The sequence below is a fragment of the Suncus etruscus genome, chromosome 7 (assembly GCF_024139225.1).
Source record: "Suncus etruscus isolate mSunEtr1 chromosome 7, mSunEtr1.pri.cur, whole genome shotgun sequence".
Lineage (NCBI taxonomy): Eukaryota > Metazoa > Chordata > Mammalia > Eulipotyphla > Soricidae > Suncus > Suncus etruscus.
In genome coordinates this window covers 118,161,389-118,181,517 of record NC_064854.1, presented here as the reverse complement: position 1 = coordinate 118,181,517, position 20,129 = coordinate 118,161,389, and the positions used below count along the sequence as shown (strand labels likewise).

Genomic DNA, 20,129 nt, shown 5'->3' with positions numbered 1-20,129 from the left:
GTTTTCTTTCAAATTGTACCAGTTTCTCATATTTGAGTCTATGTGACTTAGTGATCCCTAGGAAAAGCAGCTCTGAAAGCTGATGAGAGAATGAAGCCCAAGAGAACTGAGTTAGGAAGGAATTAGCTTCTGTTTAGGCAGTTCATCTACCTCCCAAATTACGCATGACCTTGATGTCAAAGGGCTCCTATAGGGCTGGAGCACAGCAGGTAGGGAGCTTACCTTGCATATGGATGACCCAAGTTTGATCCCCAAGCCCAGCAATAGTGATCCCTTAACACAGATCAGGAATAAGTCCTAAGCATTGATGGCTATGACTCCAAAACAAAAAGTGCTCCCTAAGTTTTGAAACACCATGCTAATACTTAGTCTCGTAGCAACAGGACCAAACAAAGCCAGAGCATGCTCCTAAGTGCTGTGCCATTCTTGCCTACTAACTTTGGTGTTTCTGATCAGTGCTCAGGCACACTGAGAGTGGGAATGAGGAGAGACCCAGAAGTAAGGAAACTTAAGTCTTCCGTGTGCTGTCTGCTCATCACACTGCCCAAGTTGTACCCCCTCTTCTCCCCTCAACTCTCTCACCTGAAAAATGAGACCTCACACCTGTTTATCAGGCTCTTCTGATCTGGGAAGGTTGATAAGCAGCTAGACAGAGCAGTAAGAACTTGGATTTAAAGACAAATCCCACTTCTCAAGCCTTGCACTTGATCATGGCACTCAGTGCAAAGGGACAAATAAAGTCACCAAGATACAATGAGGTCTGAAGGTGCCTGGAAGAGTAATAAGTGTTGGGCATCAAGATTCTATATATGGGGCCCAGAGAGAGAGCACAGCGGCGTTTGCCTTGCAAGCAGCCGATCCAGGACCAAAGGTGGTTGGTTCGAATCCCAGTGTCCCATATGGTCCCCCGTGCCTGCCAGGAGCTATTTCTGAGCAGACAGCCAGGAGTAACCCCTGAGCAATGCTGGGTGTGACCCCCCCCCCAAAAAAAAAGATTCTATATATGAAAGTACATGAAGAATAAAATTCTACATAAATACAAGACAATAATGTCACATAATCTAACCCTTGCATAGTTTCACAAATCTTTTCTCTTGGGGGAGGGGGGCATCCTTGGCAATGCTCAGTGGTTACTCATGGCTCTACACTCACGAATCTCTCCTGGCATTGCTCAGGTGACCACATGAGATATCAGGGATCAAACCCAGGTTGACCACAGGTGAGTTAAATATTCTATCTGCTGTACTATTGTCCTTTACAAATAATCTTGCTAGGAATAAAGACTCGGTGGCAAAAAGGTATCGTACTTTAGTCCAGTGCTTCTCAAATAGTGGGGTGTGCCCCCCGGGGGGGGGCACGAGGCTCCATAAAGGGGGCTGTGTTTGACCTCGGCAAACATTGTCATAACAAGCTAAGTCCCGTATTTATGCCTCTGTGTGTCTCTGGAGCTGAGAGTTGCTGTGTCCTGCTTCAAACCCCGCTTCGAAAAGCTATGCATTGCAAAACGTGCTCATTGTAGCCATTTATCCAGACATCACCTCTGATTAAAAAATCAGCTCAAATTATTTTATATATTTTTGTTTTGCAGGTTAAAGTTTTTTTTTTTAAATAAAGATACAATTTACAGTCGCGTGGGGTTGTGAAAAATGTTTTCTTCTTCCTAGGGGGGCATGACAGAAAATAATTGAGAAGCACTGCTTTAGTCCAATTCTTTGTCCTTCTAAAAGTTTTCATATTCCAACATATGTGCCCTCTCCAAGAATATATGATGGCCTCAGGAATCCTACTCTGCTTCCTCCCTCTACCTGTTAGTCTTCTCATAATTGGAAGAGTTCCACTGCTTATTCTAAAGTCCATCTAGAAAGTGAGGATGAACCCCCCCCAGCAGAATGGGCATGGCTTTAGGCAAGTTTCAGCCTCCCACTCGCCTATGGGGAAGGGATGCTTCTAGAACCCCACACAATGGAACACAAAGGGAAGCAGGGTTAAGTTTGGGGAGGTGTTGATAATGGTAACTGAGCAGAATTTGTGGTCTCGCCAGTTCCCATAACTTACTGTCTCCATCAGTCTTTAAGTACAGATTAAGGAATGGTCTCGAGATATTTGTCAAAGAACCTTACATCACCAAGAATTAGTAGGTATAGAGGTATAAAAACAAAACAAAACAAAACAAAAAGCAGTAATAAAATAGCTGCTTTCAGGCTGCAGTGCATGCCAGACATATACAGGGCCCTACATTCAAACCCAGCACTTGATGTTCTCCCAGGCCCTACTGGGTATAGCCCTGGAGGCTTCTAACAACATCGGGTAGGTTCACAACAAAATAATAATAAAAAAGCAGCCACTGTTTCTACCTTTGTCCATTTTAGAAGCAGGACAGTTATTTGGCTCTCAATTGTTTCTAGGAAATCAAAAGCTTCTATATCTTGAGAGATGAACAGCTGATGAACTGCTGCCTCAAATGGTTTCCTAATGAGCCATTACTGTATTCTGGAATACTAGAGCACAAGGTTCAAAACCCTAAATGCTTGCTTTTACTGGTTACCACTTAATCCGAAATACTAGATTCAAGACTCTAGAATTCCACCAGACAGACCTGGACTAGAAACCTGCCTAGAGCCTGAAAGAGTGTATTAGTTTGTGTGGGGGGAGGGCACCCCCAGCAATGCTCTGGGATTACTCCTGGTTCTGTACTCCTAATGGTGCTTAGGTGACCAGATGGGATGCCAGAGATGGAATCTGGGTCTCCCTCATGCACTACCCACTGTACCATCAGTCCAGCCCCTATACTGGAGTGTTCAAACAAAACCATGTAAACAACTTTTACTTAATTTTAACAAAACCTACATGTGGTATATGTATATTTTTTTAATTTCTTAGCTTTGTCTGACCCATGACTAAATAAGCCACATTCTACTTCATACATGAGGCCCACTTACGGTAGAGTTATAAATAAAGTCTTGGCTTTGGGTATCGTTTTCTTTAAGGGAGCCTCGGAAAGGCTTGCTTTGTGTTTTGTGCAGTAGTCCTAGAAACATTCTTTGTTTTTGTTTAGTTTTGGGGCCACAACTGGCGGCGCTCAGGTTCTGTGCTCAGAAATTACCCCTGGCAGGCTCAGGGGACCATATGGGATGCTAAGGATGGAACCTGGGCTGGCTGCCTGCAAGGCAAAAGCCCTACCCACTGTGCTATTGCTCCAGCCCCCTGGCAACTTACTTTTAAGGACACAGCAGACTTTGATTCTTGGTTTGTAATTTCTTTTAGACCACACTCAGCTCTGCTCAAGGATCACTCCTGGCAGGGCTTGAAGGGCTGAATTCGGTGCCTGGGATCAAATTTGGGTCAGCTGTGAGCCAGGCAAGCACCCTACCCATGCGCTATCTCTCCAGACAGCACGTTGCATGTCCACAAAGGAAGAAAACAGCAAAGAGGTGTGTACTGCGAGCAAGGAGAGGGGCTTGCCCAGTGCCAGGCAAGATGCCCATCTCCCCTTCTCCCCTTACTCCACGAGGTGGGTTCTGTGGTGGCGCATGAGATGGGAGTTGGAGATGAAAGCTGCCCCGCACTTCCCACATTCATAGGGCTTCTCCCCAGTGTGGGTCCGCTGGTGCACGGTGAGGCTGGACCTCTGCCTGAAGGCCTTGCCACACTGGCCGCAGGTATAGGGCTTCTCCCCGTTGTGGATGCGCTGGTGTATGAGCAGGTAGGAGCTGCAGGTGAAGGCCTTGCCGCACTCGTTGCACACGTAAGGCAGATCGCCGCTGTGGATCCTCTGGTGCACGATAAGGCAAGAGAGCTGGCTGAAGGCCTTCCCGCACTGGCTGCAGTCGTAAGGCTTCTCGGCCGTGTGGATCCTCTGGTGCACGATCAGGTGGGAGAAGCAACTGAAGGCCTTCCCGCAGTCCTTGCACTCGTAGGGTTTCTCCCCGGTGTGGCTGCGCTGGTGCACGATCAGGTTGGCGCTCTGGGTGAAGGCCTTGCCGCAGTGGCTGCAGGCGAAGGGCTTCTCCCCGGTGTGGATCCTCTGGTGGACGATGAGGTTGGAGCTGCGCGTGAAGGTCTTGCCACACTCGTGGCACTCGTAGCACTTCTCGGTGATGTGCACTTTCTGGTGGCGGGCCAGCTGCGAGCTGTAGCTGAAGGCTTTCTCGCAGTCGGGGCATTTGAAGGTCTTCTCCAGGGAGTGGATCTTCTGGTGGACGGTGAGGTTGGAGCTCTGGGTGAAGGCCTTGCCGCATTTGGCGCACACGTAGGGCTTCTGGCCCGTGTGGATGCGCTGGTGCACCACGAGGTTGGCGCTCTGGATGAAGGCCTTGCCACACTCGTGGCACTCGAAGGGCTTCTCCCCGGTGTGGATGCGTTGGTGCACCACCAAGTTGGCACTCTGACTGAAGCCCTTGCCACACACGCTGCAGGTGAAAGGTTTGGGCCCGGGCTGGCTTTTGGGATTTCGAACCGGTCCTGAACTCAGGCTGTCTCTTTCCCCAGGCTTCAGGCCTTTCTCTTCTTCCTCTCTCTGGAGGCTTTCAGGGGAATGACGGTCTTTCATGGTCATGGCTCTGAGCTCTTTCTTTTCCCTCTTTATTCTCCTCCTCTGGGTCAGCAAGCTCCCTGTGCCACAGTCTTCTCCGAACTCAAATTCCTGAGCGCCAAACTTCGGGATTCTTCCTGATATTCGGAAGGCTTTTTCTGTCTCGTCACATGTCTCCATTTTTGGAACCAGGAATTGGGGGTTATTGGTTTCAGTGCCTGAAACAACAAGAGGGAAATGCAATGATCAGCCTTTTTCTGGCCTAAAATAATGTCTTGGGCTGGAGATATAGAATAGGGTTTGAAGTGCCTGTTTAGAATGAGGCTGACTCTCTTTTGAGCAAGGCCATCACAGACTTCCCCAAGAGAGTCCCTGAGCATCACCAGATGTGGCCCAAATCCTCCTTATCTCAAAAAAAATCATCAGGGCCAGAGTGGTAGCACAGTGGTAGGGTGTTTGCCTTGCACGCAGCTGACCCAGGAATATTGCAGGTTCAATCCCTGGCATCCCCTATGGTCCCCGGAGTCAGGAGTGATTTCTGAGTACAGAGCCAGGAGTAACCCCTGAACACTGTTGGGTGTGCCCCACCCCCAAAAAAAAGAAACAAAAAAAAAAAAATCAAGTCTTAACAGATAGGATGTAACTAGCATTTGCAAAACAACTTCATCGAAATGTAGAATTTCTTCATATGTTACTTCCTCTCTGACATTTTTGTGCCAGGTCTGTGTTGTCCCTCGTACTTAGAGCAGACGCCTCCGATAAATGGTGTTTCTGGCATTTTCCATGCCCCTTCATTAGATATTGAACTGATGGGTGGTAGGGAAGCAATCTCCAAACTGCTATCCTCCTGGTTGCCAAAGGACTGATTTAATGAAGGACACCAAGCTCAAGCCTCCCCTGGGTCTCCAATACTTCAGTGGGATTTCCTGACAACCAGCCTATTAGTGAGAGACCTCTGGAGCAAGACCAAGGCAACCCAAGGCTTTGAGAATAAAAATGCTGGTACTGGGGGCTGGAGAGATAGCATGGAGGTAAAATGTTTGCCTTGCATGCAGAAGGTTGGAGGTTCGAATCTGGCATCCCATATGGTCCCCTAAGCCTGCCAGCAGTGACTTCTGAGCATAAAGCCAGGACTAACCCCTGAGTGCGGCTGGGTGTGACCCAAAAACACAAACGAACAAAAAAATGCTGGTACTGAAGAAAGAATGGGCATGGACAGACGGTGACACTGGATGCGAGACAGCAAAGTCTAACTCCCTTCCCTGTGTACTGGAGAAATAGTACAGTGGGCTGGATGTTTGCCTTTTATGTGACTATGCAGGGTTCAATCCCCAGCATCCCATATAGTCATCTATGTTGTTACCAGGAATGATCCCTGAGCACAGAAACAGGGATCATAGTAAGTTATAAGCATAGGTGGGTGTGGCCCAAAACAAAAGACAAGGCCAGGTATGTGACTTAGTGGGAGGATGTGCGAGGCCCTGGGTTTAATCTCTAATCCCCAACACAAAAATTATTTTTTAATGAATCAAATTTGAAATTTAATTTTTTGTTTTGTTTTTGAATCACACCCAGCAGCGCTCAGGGGTTACTCCTGGCTTTACGATCACAAATCACGCCTGGCAGACTTGGGGGACCATATGGGATGCTGGGATTCGAACCACCATCCTTCTGTATGCAAGGCAAACGCCTTACCTCTATGCTATCTCTCCGGCCCTGAAATTTAATTATTTTATATATTTCTATAAAAAATTTTTACAGGGACAGAGAGATGGCACATCGGTAGGGCGTTTGCCATGCACACAGCAGATTCAGGACAGACGGTAGTTTGAATTCCATTGTAACCCCTGAACATCACTGGGTGTGGCCCAAAACAAACAAACAAACAAACAAAAAAAGTAAGCACTGAGCACAGCCAGATGTGGCCCATAACCAAAATATAAATAAATTCAACATTAATATACAAGAAATGTAAATAAAACTCTCAGCTGTTAACAAATCAATACTAAATTAAAACTTCCAACGGGACGATAGAGATGAGAACTAGAAAAACCAGCCCATAACAAACTTATCACAAAGAGTGGCAAGTGCAGTTAGAGAAATAACTACACTAACAGCTACCATAACAATGATAGAGAGAGAAATACAATGCCTGTATTGAAGATAGGCAGAGGAGGAGTAAGGTAGGGGACAGGGGATAGGGGACAATGGTGGCAGTAAAGTTACACTGGTGAAGGGGGTGTGCATTTTATGGCTAAAACCCAATTATGAACATATTAGTAACCATGGTGCTTAAATAAAAATTTAATAAAATTTCCAAAGGATTTTAGGCATAATATGCAGTTTTATCACCACAAGCTTAATTTGTGTGGGAGCTAAGGAAGGGCAAGGCTGTGTCATATTTTCTTCTTAAAATTTTTTGTTTGTTTGTTTGTTTGTTTTTTGGGGGCCACACCCGGCTGTGCTCAGGGGTTACTCCTGGCTGTCTGCTCAGAAATAGCTCCTGGCAGGCACGGGGGATCATATGGAACACCGGGATTCGAACCAACCACCTTTGGTCCTGGATTGGCTGCTTGCAAGGCAAACGCCGCTGTGCTATCTCTCCGGGCCCACTTCTTAAAATTTTTAAGGCTGTGTCTTATTTATTCCTATATATCCTGTACTTACCATATGCCCAGCACACAGGAGACAGGGACCCAACAATCCTTGTACTGATTCAGTGTACTCTGTTAACAGCACAGCCTTGGCTAGGAACAGGGTCTTAAAGTAAGAGGCAGAATAAAAAAATGGATGGAGTGGCTGAAATTGGAATATGAATGATAAAGCAAGGTAACAGAAAAAAAGTAGTCAACACATAAATGCACCAGAGGGGGCTGGAGAGATAGCATAGTGGATAGGGCACTTGCCGTGCACAAAACTGACCCAGGTACACCATATGGCCCCCCAAACACTGCCAGGAAAAGTTCCTAAAAGCATAGCCAGGAATAAGCTCTGAGTACCAAAAGGTGTGTCTTAAAACCAAAATCCAGAAATGCTGGAGGCAGAAGTGATAGTACAGCCTTAAATGGGGCTAACCTAGATTAAAATTTACCCTGGCATCCCATTAACCATTGGGTATAGAGTCATGAGTAAAACCCCTGAGCACTGCTGGATATAGCCCAAACCAAAACCAAACCAAACCAAACAAACAAACAAACAAAAAAGCAGAACTGCACCCAAGAGAACAGAAGGCAGAGAGAGAAATAACAGATACTGAGAATTTAGGGTAAAAAAATTAAAAGCAAGAAAATAGAATTTGGAGATCACAGTCCTTACCTTTTAACAGTGGAGTGACCTGGTCCCACAAATGACTAAGGAATTGGCTAGGGAGGAAAATATTCAGGCATTATCCTACACTAGGCACATCCATAATTAGGATCAAAAAGAGTCTGGGCAGTCATGCAAGGATTGCGTCCCTAACACAAAACTCACATCTCTGGCACCTCTGAGCCCCAGCTGTTTCATTCTGTCCAGGCAAGCAGTGCTGCCTCTGCATAGAACACAATCCCCTTTGCTAAATCCCAGCTTCAAGAAAACCAGGAGATAAAATGGCCTTTGAAGCCTAATCTGAAACATTATTGGGATTATGGAATTTATTCTAGGTCTTCTAGAACTTGAACAAAGACTGATGAAAATGAAGCAACTCTAGCACAGTTCCTTAAAATCATCATGAGAGTTGAGGAGCTACCTGTTCCTGCAGGTTCAACAAACTCAAAGCAAGGGCTAGAGTGATAGTACAGAAGACAGGTGTTTTTACCTTGTATACAGATGTTTTGCCTTTGACCCCAGCATCACATATGGTCCCCTGAGCACACAAGGAGTAATCTCTGAGTGCAGAGCCAGGAATAAATCATGCCTGAACACTGAAATCTGTGATACCAAAACCAAATAATAATAATAACAAAATAAAACACAAAACATCTGAAGAATATCTGAATCTATACCTGTGAATAGATGAGACTTTATAACAATAAATGTGATTTAAGAATAAATTCAGGGGCCAGGGAGATGTGTGAAAGAGCTGGATCCTTGCATGTAGAAATACACAAATGAGCCCCACTACTGTAGGATTCTTAAAGGACCCCTAGGTGTGGTCCTGGTGTTCCTGCTGGTTTTCTTGGAGTCCCTGAAGCACTGTTTGGCTCTCCCAAAAAAAGATGAATTCAGGGCTCACCTATATTTGTCTAATATATTAAAATATCTTGTATAATAAGTCTTTTTCCATGGCAAAGACAATATTTGTCCCTGTTACTCCAATCAGCACTCCTGGACACTTTCAATATCTCAATACTTAGTCCCTGGGGCTCAGAGACCAAATCACTGGCCTGAAAAGGTTCTTGAGAACCCATTAGCTTCTGAATCAGTGAGTTGAATTGTACCTGGTGATGTGATGCTCTTTTGCGTGTCCAGTATCTCACTCTTAATCAGGGTCCCAGGAAACGAGCAGGTGCCAAATGGAGACACAGCAGGTACGTTCTGTGCAGCTTTCAGGATCACTGCCATGTCCCAAAATATGCTTGGGCCCTAGAGACAAGTCAGTACAGAGGGTTTGTGAGGGAACTGTCCATGTCAGTATAGGCTAGTGTGAGGAACTACTCTGATGACAAGGGGCGCATCATGAAAATAAAGAAAGGAATAGAATGTGGAATCTCTCCTTATCCATGAGATGAGGATTAAGGGCCATATCTGATAGTGAGAAAAGTTTACTCCTAGCTCTGTGCTCAGGCATTACTCCTGACTGCTTGTGGGGTCATATGTGGTTCCTGGGATTAAACAGGCTCAGCTTTATGCAAAGCCAAATACCTTACTAGCTGCTCTATCCCTCTAAACCCTGAATATTACAGAAAGGTTTGGGGAACCATGATCCACATTTGACTAGTGATGGTAATGGTTCATTAAAAATACATGCAGCTGACCTTGGCTTGATCACCAGAACTGAATTGTTTTAGGGATCGAAAGAATTCAGTATTTAGGGGCCGGGCGGTGGCGCTAGAGGTAAGGTGCCTGCCTTGCCTGCGCTAGCCTTGGATGGACCGCTGTTCGATCCCCCGGCGTCCCATATGGTCCCCCAAGCCAGGAGCGACTTCTGAGCACATAGCCAGGAGTAACCCCTGAGCGTCACCGGGTGTGGGCCCCCCCGCCCAAAAAAAAAAAAGAATTCAGTATTTAGCACAGAGCCAAGAATAGCCAAGAATAGGCCATATTGGGTATGGCCTGACACAGACACAGAGACACACACAGAGAAACACATTTTCAAATCACTAGGGACTTTGAGAAATGAAGACTCGTAGCTCATGTCCTAGACCTCAAGTCAGAATCTGCACTATAATAAGCTCCCCAGCCATTTCTGTGACTTTGAGAAAAGTGATCAAATCAATGGAAAAGTTTAAAATAACAGCTTTTTTGGTGGTGATGTGCAATAACATACTTTTTTTTTTTTTTTTTTTTTTGGTTTTTGGGCCACACCCAGCGGTGCTCAGGGATGACTCCTGGCTGTCTGCTCAGAAATAGCTCCTGGCAGGCACGGGGGACCATATGGGACACCGGGATTCGAACCAACCACCTTAGGTCCTGTATCGGCTGCTTGCAAGGCAAACACTGCTGTGCTATCTCTCCGGGCCCGCAATAACATACTATTAAACATAATTTAACACAACTGTTGTCATTTTACCTAAGCTATGATAAAGTATTTATTTGTAGTTTTATTTTTTGGGGGGGCCATACCTGGCTCTGCTCAGGGATCACAGCTGCCAGGACTGGGGGACCATATGGAAATGGAGATTAAACGAGGTCTACTGTGTGCAAGGCAAGTGCCCTATTATTTTATCTCTCCAGCACCTTTATTTTTTATTTTAAAAAATGTTGGGTGAGGGGCCAGAGCTATAGTACAGCAGGTAAGGTAGTTGCCTTGTATATAATTGACCTGGATTCAATCCCTGGCATCTCCTATGGTTCCCTGGGCCCACCAGGAGTTATTCCTAAGGTAGATCCAGGAGTAACCCTTGAGAAATACAGGGTGTGCCTCCCCACAAAAAGTAGGGGAGCTAGATAGTCTAGTGGATAGGGCATTTACTTTGCACATGGCCATCCTGGCACAGAACCAAATAAGACCTGAGCATTGCTGGGTGTGTCCACAAATAAAATAATAAGATAAATATACAGATGGTTAGATCTCAGCTCTAGCAACTCTGATTTAAGTGCAATGACACAGGACAGTGTTTCTTGACCTCTTTTTGTTTTGTTTTGCTTTTTTGGTTTTTGGGCCACACCCGGCGGTGCTCAGGGGCTATTTCTGGCTGTCTGCTCAGAAATAGCTCCTAGCAGGCACGGGGGACCATATGGGACACCGGGATTCAAACCAACCACCTTTGGTCCTGGATCGGCTGCTTGCAAGGCAAACGCCGCTGTGCTATCTCTCCGGGCCCTCTTGACCTCTTTTTAATAGTGAACCCTTCCAATCTTGTTTTCCTACCTGCCCCCCCCCATCTTCTACTGGTTGATACCCTAATTTCATACTACTGTTCCCCACTTACATGATTTTACCTATGGTCCCCTGAAGATATCATGGGGCCCAGCAGGAGCCATAATGTCATTAGTCAAGAAACAATGAGGTAGAGCATAGGTTCTACTATCTAGAAAAAGTTCACTGGGTAATGCTGTGCTAGAGTGTAATAACCATAATGTTTGTAAAAAGTACAAAATGTTCCTTCATTCCTAAGGAAGCTAAGAAACAATATTTTGGGTGAGGGCATCAGAGCAAGTCCTGCTGAAACATCCAAGGGTAGTCTGTCCTTCCTCCTTGTCCTCTTGTCACTTACCTTTCCCTCTGGATCTGCCATGTCAAGGTCTGCTTGAGTCCCCTCTCCAGAAGCCCAGACACTGATGGTCTCAGAGTGCATCTGCTGGCCAGGCACTTGCCCTGCGAAGTTCTCCTCTTCTTCTTCCTTTTTCACTGTCCCAGGACCCCACGAGGCTAGGGCCACGGTCTCCCTCAATTCTGCAGTCATCTCTCCTCAGCAAGGGATGCCTGTCTCTGAGGGTTGCCCCACAGAGGTCGAGCTCCATCTACTCCCTAAGTTCTGAAAGTCATTTCATGAATGAGCTGCTTCCCACGGTCAGGATAAGAGTTCTCTACTGAGAAGAAAAAAAAAATTAAAAGAAACATGCTTAGGCCTGAGAGTTTGTCTGGATGCCATAACCAATCCTAGATCCCTCTGGCCAATTCTACCAGTAGAATGGTCATGGCATCCTGGGCCCCCAGCCCAGGGCCTCTCATACAAAGGAGGGAGCACAACTATAACTATGTCACCTGTTCACAGGGGAATCACTCAACAAACAGCATTGTAGGATATTATTGATTTTTAATTATGAAACATAACTTTATGGTAACACAGGAGGGCAGAGACAGTAGGTAGACAAGACAGTTGCCTTGCAATGGTTACCTGGGTTTGGTCCCTGATGAGCAAAGTCAGGAGTAAGCTCTGAGCACTGCCAGGTTTGGCCCCCCACAAAGCAAAACAAAAAACAATCCTTAATACCAAAAAAAATTAACAATGCAGAAAATGCTTAAGAAAAATCACTTCTGGGGCCGGAAAGATAGCACAGTGGTAGGACGTTTGCCTTGCAAGCAGCCAATTTAGGACGAATGGTGGTTCGAATCCCGGCAACCTATATGGTATCCTGTGCCTGCCAGGAGCAATTTCTGAGTGCCGCCGGGTGTGACCCCCCCCCCAAAAAAGAAAGAAAAATCACTTCTAGGGGCTGGCATGACAGTACAACTGGTTTTTGCCTTGCACAAGACTGGCCTGGGTTTGATTCCCTAGCATCCTATATGGTCCTCTGAGTACCACCAGGAATAATTCATGAGCGCAGAGTCAGGAGGTCAGGAGTAACTCCTGACCTCAACTGGGTGTGGCCAAAAAACAAACAAACAAATAAAAAACAAAACAAAACAAAGAAAAGTCATCCTTAGTATAGCAGGTTGAGTGTTTGCCTAGATTCAATCTAGGACTTGGTATATGGTCCTCTGAGCCCCATCAGGAGTGATCCCTGAGTGTAGAGCTAGAAACAAGTCATGAGCACTGCAGGGTATACAAAGATAAATTTTAAAAAATTTAAATTTTTTAAATTTAAATTAAAAAAAAAATCACTCCTGACCCACTTCTAAAGAAATAACCACTTTAAATACCCAGAGATTTTTTTCTTTTAAAGGAAAAACTCTTGGGCCAGAGAGATAGCATGAAGGTAAGTCATTTGCCTTGCATGCAGAAGGATGGTGGTTCAAATCCTGGCATCCCATATGGTCCCCTGAGGTTGCCAGAAGTGATTGCTGAAAGCAGAGCCAGGAGTAACCCCTGAGTACTGCAAGGTGTGTTCCCCCTCCCCTCAAAAAAAAGAAAAGAAAGGAAAACCTCTCAACACTGACAATTACTGTTTTTAGTTAGGAGGATACAGATTTTCAGAATAAACACAATGGAATCTTTTTGTCTGTTTGTTTTGGAGCTACACATGGAGATGCTCAGGAGTTACTCCTGGCTCTGAGCTCAGGAATTACAACTGATTGGAGATCAGGGTTCCTGGAGATGGAACAGGGGTTGGTGATATGAAGATGACAGCCCTACCACCTCTACTATTGTTTTGCCACTAGAGTCTTTTAAAAAACTTATAGTACAACACAATTTTAATTCTATTGACACAGAACTACAATACAAAGAAACAAAAGAGCCTTTTTAAACAGATAGGGAGAGATTATATATAGGTAGAGAGATTGTTGAAACCTTGTTAAAATTATTTAACAAAATGTTCTTGTTTACAAATTTGAGAACTCATTCTGGCTTAACAATCTATGTCATAGCTATATTGAGATTTGTTTATCCCCAATTTGAGAATCACTGGTTTAGTAGGAGGAGTTTTATAGTTTCCAGTTTGTTATTTTAAGTATTTTTTGATAGTCTTTACTGAACTATTCCCCTAGAATGTGATTGACAGGTGGAGTACCAGTAGCATGGTTAAGGTATATGTAGTCAAAAGAAGCTTGATCCCCAGCACCGCACATGGTGCCCAGAGCCCTGCCAAGCATGATTCCTGAGCATAGCACCAGAAACTAGGCTTTTCTGGGTGTGGCCCCAAAACCCAAAACCAAAAGAAAACACCCTTAGCTTTCATGATTTATATACTTTCCAAGTAGCTTAGAAAGAATGACACCAAAAATCACACCACTACCAACTTAGCAATAAAGCCAGAGGTTAGTATTTTATTTTTCTGAGCATAATAATTTTATTTTGCTTGGCTAGGAAGTGATCAGAGAATTTCTACGCCCCTTTGTAAGGAAAAAAAAAGCTAAATCTTATCATATCTATCCTGCCATTAAAGTGATTTCCCCCCTATGCTAACTGACAACCTATTTGTAAAATTAATTCCTTTAATTTCTGCAACCAATATTTTTTCTGAGATTATTCTTGCACCTTAGAGAGCCCTTAACCTTGGGTATACACGCGATTGCCAAGAGTTTTCCCAGGGTTGGCACACTTCTGATCAGATGAGAACTGGCATCCCACTGCCCGGGCCATCACGGGTTCGAGACCCCTCCAGCACTCATCTGTCTTTGCATCCCCAATCCCCTCCAGCTGCACACAACAAGCACCCTTGTTCCCAGGGGGAGCCTCACCCCTGGAGAGGTTCATGTCTGACCTTCCCCCTGGGCAGGTCCCAGAAGCGCAGGGGAGCAGCCCTGATGGTAGTTGACAGACACAGAAGCGGGAGACCAAAGGACCGGGGCCTAGAGGCGCGAGAACAATGACAGGACAGGAAGTGGCTCAGGATGGGCTTCCGGCTCTCCATCCAAGGCTCCAAGCCGGCCTCTCTAGGAATCTTGGAGGTTCTTTCTTCTCTATGGATGTCCCTAGGGACCAGCAGTAGGAGCCAAAATATTCTTAAGAGGATACGGGAGAGGCGTGACCCAGGAGCTGGAGCATTTCAGGGATGCGAACATTTAAGCTACAAAGCATAAATCTGTAGCAAGTACTGTTCAGTCGGCCTCAAATTTTGTTTGGGGGCCATACCCAATATTCAGGGGGTTAGTCCTGGCTGACTCAGGGGATGTCAGGGATGGAGCCTGGGTCAGCCATGTGCAAGGCAAATGTCCTATCCAAGCACTAGTCGCTCCAATCCGGCCTCAATATATCTTACCTTGAAAAGTATCACATGATAACAGAAAAGCTGAAAGAGTTAAGATAATGAAAACCTATCTTCTCCACCTATACTCCACAATCTGTACATACATAATCTCAAGGTGCTTCCTTCCATTTTAACTTGGGGAAACTTTGTTTTAGGGTTAATATGGTTTGCCACACAACGCAGTGCTCACTCCCAGCAGTGCTCAGGGGACTGTGGTTCTGAGCATCAAACTCGAGGCTTCCTGAATGCTGTACCTGCATTCAAACCATTTATTTTTCCAGCAGTTTTTTTTTTTCTCATTTCTTTTGTTTTTGTTGTTGCTCAGCACTTACTTCTGACTCTATTCAGGACTCTCTCCTGTAGGGTTTTGGTCAAGTGACTTACCTGTTCTCTCTGGCTCACTTTAACTCTCTTTCTGAATCTGTTGCTATTATATATAAAAGAAAATTTTGTGTCCATATTCTGCAGTGCTCAGGGGACCACATGTAGTGCAGATTGGTTGCCCAGGTCTAAGGCAAGCACCTACATTATTGTACTATCTCTCCAGACTTATTTTATGAGAACATTTTGAGGCACACCCAGCAGTGCTCTTGGCTCTGTGCTCAGCGACCACACTTGGTGGTGCATAGGAAACTAAATTGTGGTGCCAGGGATCAAACCCAGGCTAGCTGCATGCAAGGCAAATGCCCTAACCTTTGTACTATAGACCTGGCCCTATTTTTAAATTAAAAAATATAAATACAATTAAAATGTAGAATAAAATAAAATCAACTTGTGAAAGTTTTGGTAAATAAAAAATAGAGATACAAACCCTGTGAATTGATTCCAAATATTTTCTTCCAGTATGGAAAGTATGTTCATGCTCCTAAAGCCTGTTGCAATTATTTTAATTTTGATGAAGCCCCATTTGTTTTCCCTTTTATGGAAGCATGTCTTTTTTTTTGGGGGGGGGGTCTTCTGAGCAGTGTTTAGACTTCAGGATCCCTCCCTAGAAATTCTCAGCTAATTGGGCTGGTGTTTCAACACAGTAAAATGCTCTGGGCTCTGAGACCATGTGGTCATGCCAGGGATAAAACTGAAGTTAGAAATATGCAAGTCATGTTTTAATCCTGTACTTAGTCACCACTTGGACCATTCCCTCTCCACACTTGAATATTTCTAGTGGATGAGGCCACCAGTGATGGAAGCCATGTCTTGAATCCAAGACCTTCCTGTGAAAGATATGTAAAGCATGCTTCTTATAGAAGTACAAATATTCTGCACCTAGTTCTAGTTTGTTCAGCTTATGCATATTCAAGCAGTGTGTATTGAAATGATTGACCTTCCTCTACTAGTAGCTTCTGCAGCTGTCAAAATTTAATTCAACATTTGTATGAATCTATTTCTGGATCTCAGTATCTTATAGGTCTTCAGTGTCTTACAAAGCACCACTCTTCTATTTTATGAATATTTCATTATGGAAATCTTTATGCAGAAAAAAAAAGAACAATTCCCAGTACCACTTAGCTCTTAGTTATCTATCCACTTTTATCATTATATTTTTAAAGAAAGCATTCATCTTCTTATATAATATTCCATTCTTTTTTGTATTTGTTCCTCATGGTGTTATTCATCTTGTTCATTTACCTTTTACACTCCTGTAACCTGATATTATATCTCAAAGTACTGATAAACTCAGGTTCTACTTTTGGCTTCTTGCATCAAATTAGGAGGTACATTATAAAGGTCATCTTAGTGAAGTTACATTTTATTATATAGTTTCGAAATACCAACTTTCTCCCATTCAAGAACATCTTCCACCCTGTAATTAATATATATTACTTGAGGTGATCTTTCTACAGGTTGAATATAAAGCACCTCATATTTACTTCCTTATAACTTGATCAGGCATATTTTTTTTCTCTATAATAGATGAGGAAATGAAGGCTCCAGGAAATGAGGATATTTGTTCAAAGAAAGTGAGACGCTGATTCATACCTATCTTAAGATTTAAACAGGGGACCCCTGCCAGTAAATCAAACACACCTTCCCTTCCTACCTTTTTATTTTTGTTTTACTTTTGGGCCACACCCGGCAATGCTCAGTGGTTACTCCTGGCTCTGTGCTCAGAAATCGCTCTTGGCAGGCTTGGGGGGACCAAATGGGATGACGGATCAAAACCGCGTCCGTCCATCCTGAATCAGCCAGGTGCAAGGCACAAACATCCTACCACTGTGTTACCACTCCAGCTCCCACACCTTTCTTTCTAATGAGATATTAGTCTTCAAGGAACAATGGGGTGGCACTAATAACATTTATTTATTTATTTGTTTTTTCGGCCATACCTGTTTGATGCTCAGGGGCTACTCCTGGCTAAGCGCTCAGAAATTGCCCCTGGCTTGGGGGGACCATATGGGACCATATGGGACACTGGGGGATCACTAATAACATTTATTATATATAATGAACACACCACCTCAATACTAGAAGTATTAAAAAAAAAACCTTCCTATCAACCCTCCTATCCTATTTATGGACCAGTTGCAGAATTAAAGTTTCAATATTATAAAGTAAAATCAACTCAGAATACAGGATGGTCCCCCGAGCCTGCCAGGAGCAAACCCTGAGCACTAGCGGGTGTGACCCAAAAAACAAACTCCCCCCCCCCAAAAAAAAAGGAAAAGAAAAAAAAGAAGTGAAAGGCATGTGATCCAATAATTTGGCTTTCCCCTTGGCCTGATGACATGTGCTGTTACTAAAGATTCTCTGTTGCAGTGATATTATTTTAAAATATACAATATACACATTTCCAAGTATATGGTCTACTTTATAATACAAAGATATTTCTGCTGCTCTTTACACCTATTATTATATTTTTTAGACTTAACCCAGTTTTCAATGCCCTCAATTTAGTATTGTCTAAGGCTCTTTTCCAGATTCAATAAATAATGTGGAATGGTGTATCCTTTACCTAGAATTTGATTTATTTTTAGTCTTCAAAGTTTAAGTTAATTTTCTTTCACATGCAAATTGTTTTTTCTATAAAAAGGTTAATTATGATCTTTGTCTTAGAACCATTTATTTAACAGTTATTTAAGTATACAGGAGATTCTTATTCAATTTTACATGTGACATTAGATTTCTGAATCTCTAGCTTGGAGTCATTCTGGAACCAAGAGAATTCTTCCACAGTATGGACGTTTTGTTGACAGTGAAGGTTTGAGGTCTGAGAATACTTTACTGCGATCATTACACCCAAATGGCTTTTCCCCTGTGTGAATTCTCTGGTGCCCAACTAAATTCCTTTTACAAGTAAAAGATTTTCGACACTTCTCACATTCATATGGTTTTTCCCCAGTGTGCTTCCTCTGGTGTATGACAAGACTTTTTTTCTGACTGAAGTTTTTCCCACACTCATTACATTTATAAGGTTTCTCTCCAGTGTGGATTCTTTGATGTGCCATAAGGTTTCTACTAGAGGTAAGGACCTTTCCACAAATTTGGCATTCGTAAGTTTTTTCCCGACTGTGAATTCTTTGATGTTCAATGAGGTATCTATTGTAAGTGAAGGCTTTCCCACACTCATTACAAACATAGGGCTTCTCGCCAGTGTGGGTTCTCTGATGGGCTATCAGGTATGAGCGGTAGCTGAAGACTTTACCACAGTCACTACATCTGTAGGATTTTTCCTGTGTATGAATCCTCTGATGTCCAATGAGGCTTTTCCTCAGAATGAAGCACTTGCCACACTCATTACATTCGTAGGGTTTCTCACCACTGTGGATCCTCTTATGTTCAAGAAGATTCCTATTAGAACTAAAAGCTTTTCCACACTCACCACACTCAAAAGGTTTCTCCCTGGTGTGGATTCTCCGATGGACAAGGAGGCATGAATTGTAACTAAAAGCCTTCCCACAGTACTCACATTTGTAGGCTTTCTCTTGTGTATGGAGTTTCTGATGGACCACGAAACTTTTGCTCATGATAAAGCTTTTTCCACACTCTCGACATTCATAGGGCTTCTCTCCATTGTGAAGTCTCTCATGATCAATGAGGCCTCTATTAGAACCAAAGACCTTGCCACAGTCTTTACACTGATAGAGATTTTCTCCAGTGTGGAACCGTTGATGTAAAATGAGGCTCTTTTTCAGAACAAACACTTTCCCACAATCATTACATTCATAGGGCTTCTCTCCATTGTGGAGTCTCTGATGGTCAAAAAGATAAGCACTCTGAGTGAAAGCCTTCCCACATTCAGTGCATTTATACGGCTTCTCTTTGCTGTGCATCCTCTTGTGATCAACCAGGTTTGTCTTAGAATTAAAGATCTTCCCACATTTTTTGCAACTAAAGCTCTTCTTTTCTGTGTGGACTCTCTGGTGTAAAAGGAGACTTTTGCTCCTGATGAAAACTTTCCCACACTCTTTACATTTGTATGGGTTCTCTGCACTGTGGAGATGCTGATGGTCAACAAGGTAAGTGGTCTGAGCAAAGGTTTTTCCACATTCGTCACACTTATAAGGCTTCTCCCCAGAGTGGATCCTCTGATGGAGAATGAGGCTCTTCTTCAGAACGAAAGCTTTCTGACACGTGTTACATTTATAAGGTTCCTCCCCTTTGTGAAGCCTCTGGTGGTCAATGAGGTAAGCATTCTGAGAAAACACTTTTCCACACTCATTGCATTTATAAGGTCTCTCCCCAGAATGGCGCCGGAGGTGGATAATAAGGCCCGAATGCCTATAAAAGCCCTTGCCACATTCTTTACATTTGTAAGGTTTCTCCCCAGTGTGAATTCGCTGGTGATTAAGAAGGTAAGCACTCTGAGAGAAGGCTTTCCCACATTCATTACATTTATAAGGTTTCTCCCCAGAATGGTTCCGTAAATGCATTAGGAGACTTGAGCGTTGAATAAAGCCTTTTCCACACTCCTTACATTTATGAGGCTTCTCTCCAGTGTGGATTCTCCCATGGTTTATCAGACAGGAGATTTTGTTGAACTGTTTACAACATATGTCACATTTATAAAACTTATTTTCTTCAGTAGCTATTAAGTTTCCAGAAAGAGCTGACAGTAAAGTCAAGTTTTCTCCAAATTTCGTCCACTTTTGCTTTTGTTTTTCTGGCTGGGTCCTTTTTTTCCTGCTTCCTTCATAGAGGGAAACTTTCTGCAGCATCTCTCTCTCCTCTGTTTTATTTTCCCACTGACTTGATAAAGTCTGCCATTCACACTCTTCCCCAAAATGAGGAGCCAGGGGACCACCACTTTGAAGTTTATTTGAGGATCCTTTCAGAAAATCTCTTTGATATATTCTTGGCTTTGATGGCATCTCTTCATTCTCAATCATAGTCTCCCATTCTGGTAAAAGGGAATTAAAAATGTAAATGTTATTAAGTCTCTGTGTTA

At 43.7% G+C, this 20,129-nt stretch overlaps 1 protein-coding gene across 1 annotated transcript in view; it reads right to left on the bottom strand.

Annotated features, from left to right (window-relative positions):
• Positions 1-3,340: 3,340 nt before the first annotated feature.
• Positions 3,341-20,129, bottom strand: part of ZNF197 (zinc finger protein 197) — a 37,052-nt gene continuing 20,263 nt past the window's right edge. The window contains exons 6-7 of the mRNA XM_049777357.1: positions 18,106-20,081; positions 3,341-4,384 (exon numbers count right to left, since the gene is read on the bottom strand). Of these exons, the coding sequence (XP_049633314.1) occupies positions 3,500-4,384; positions 18,106-20,081 (2,861 nt within the window). The 3' untranslated portion in view covers positions 3,341-3,499. The remainder of the gene's footprint in view (positions 4,385-18,105; positions 20,082-20,129) is intronic.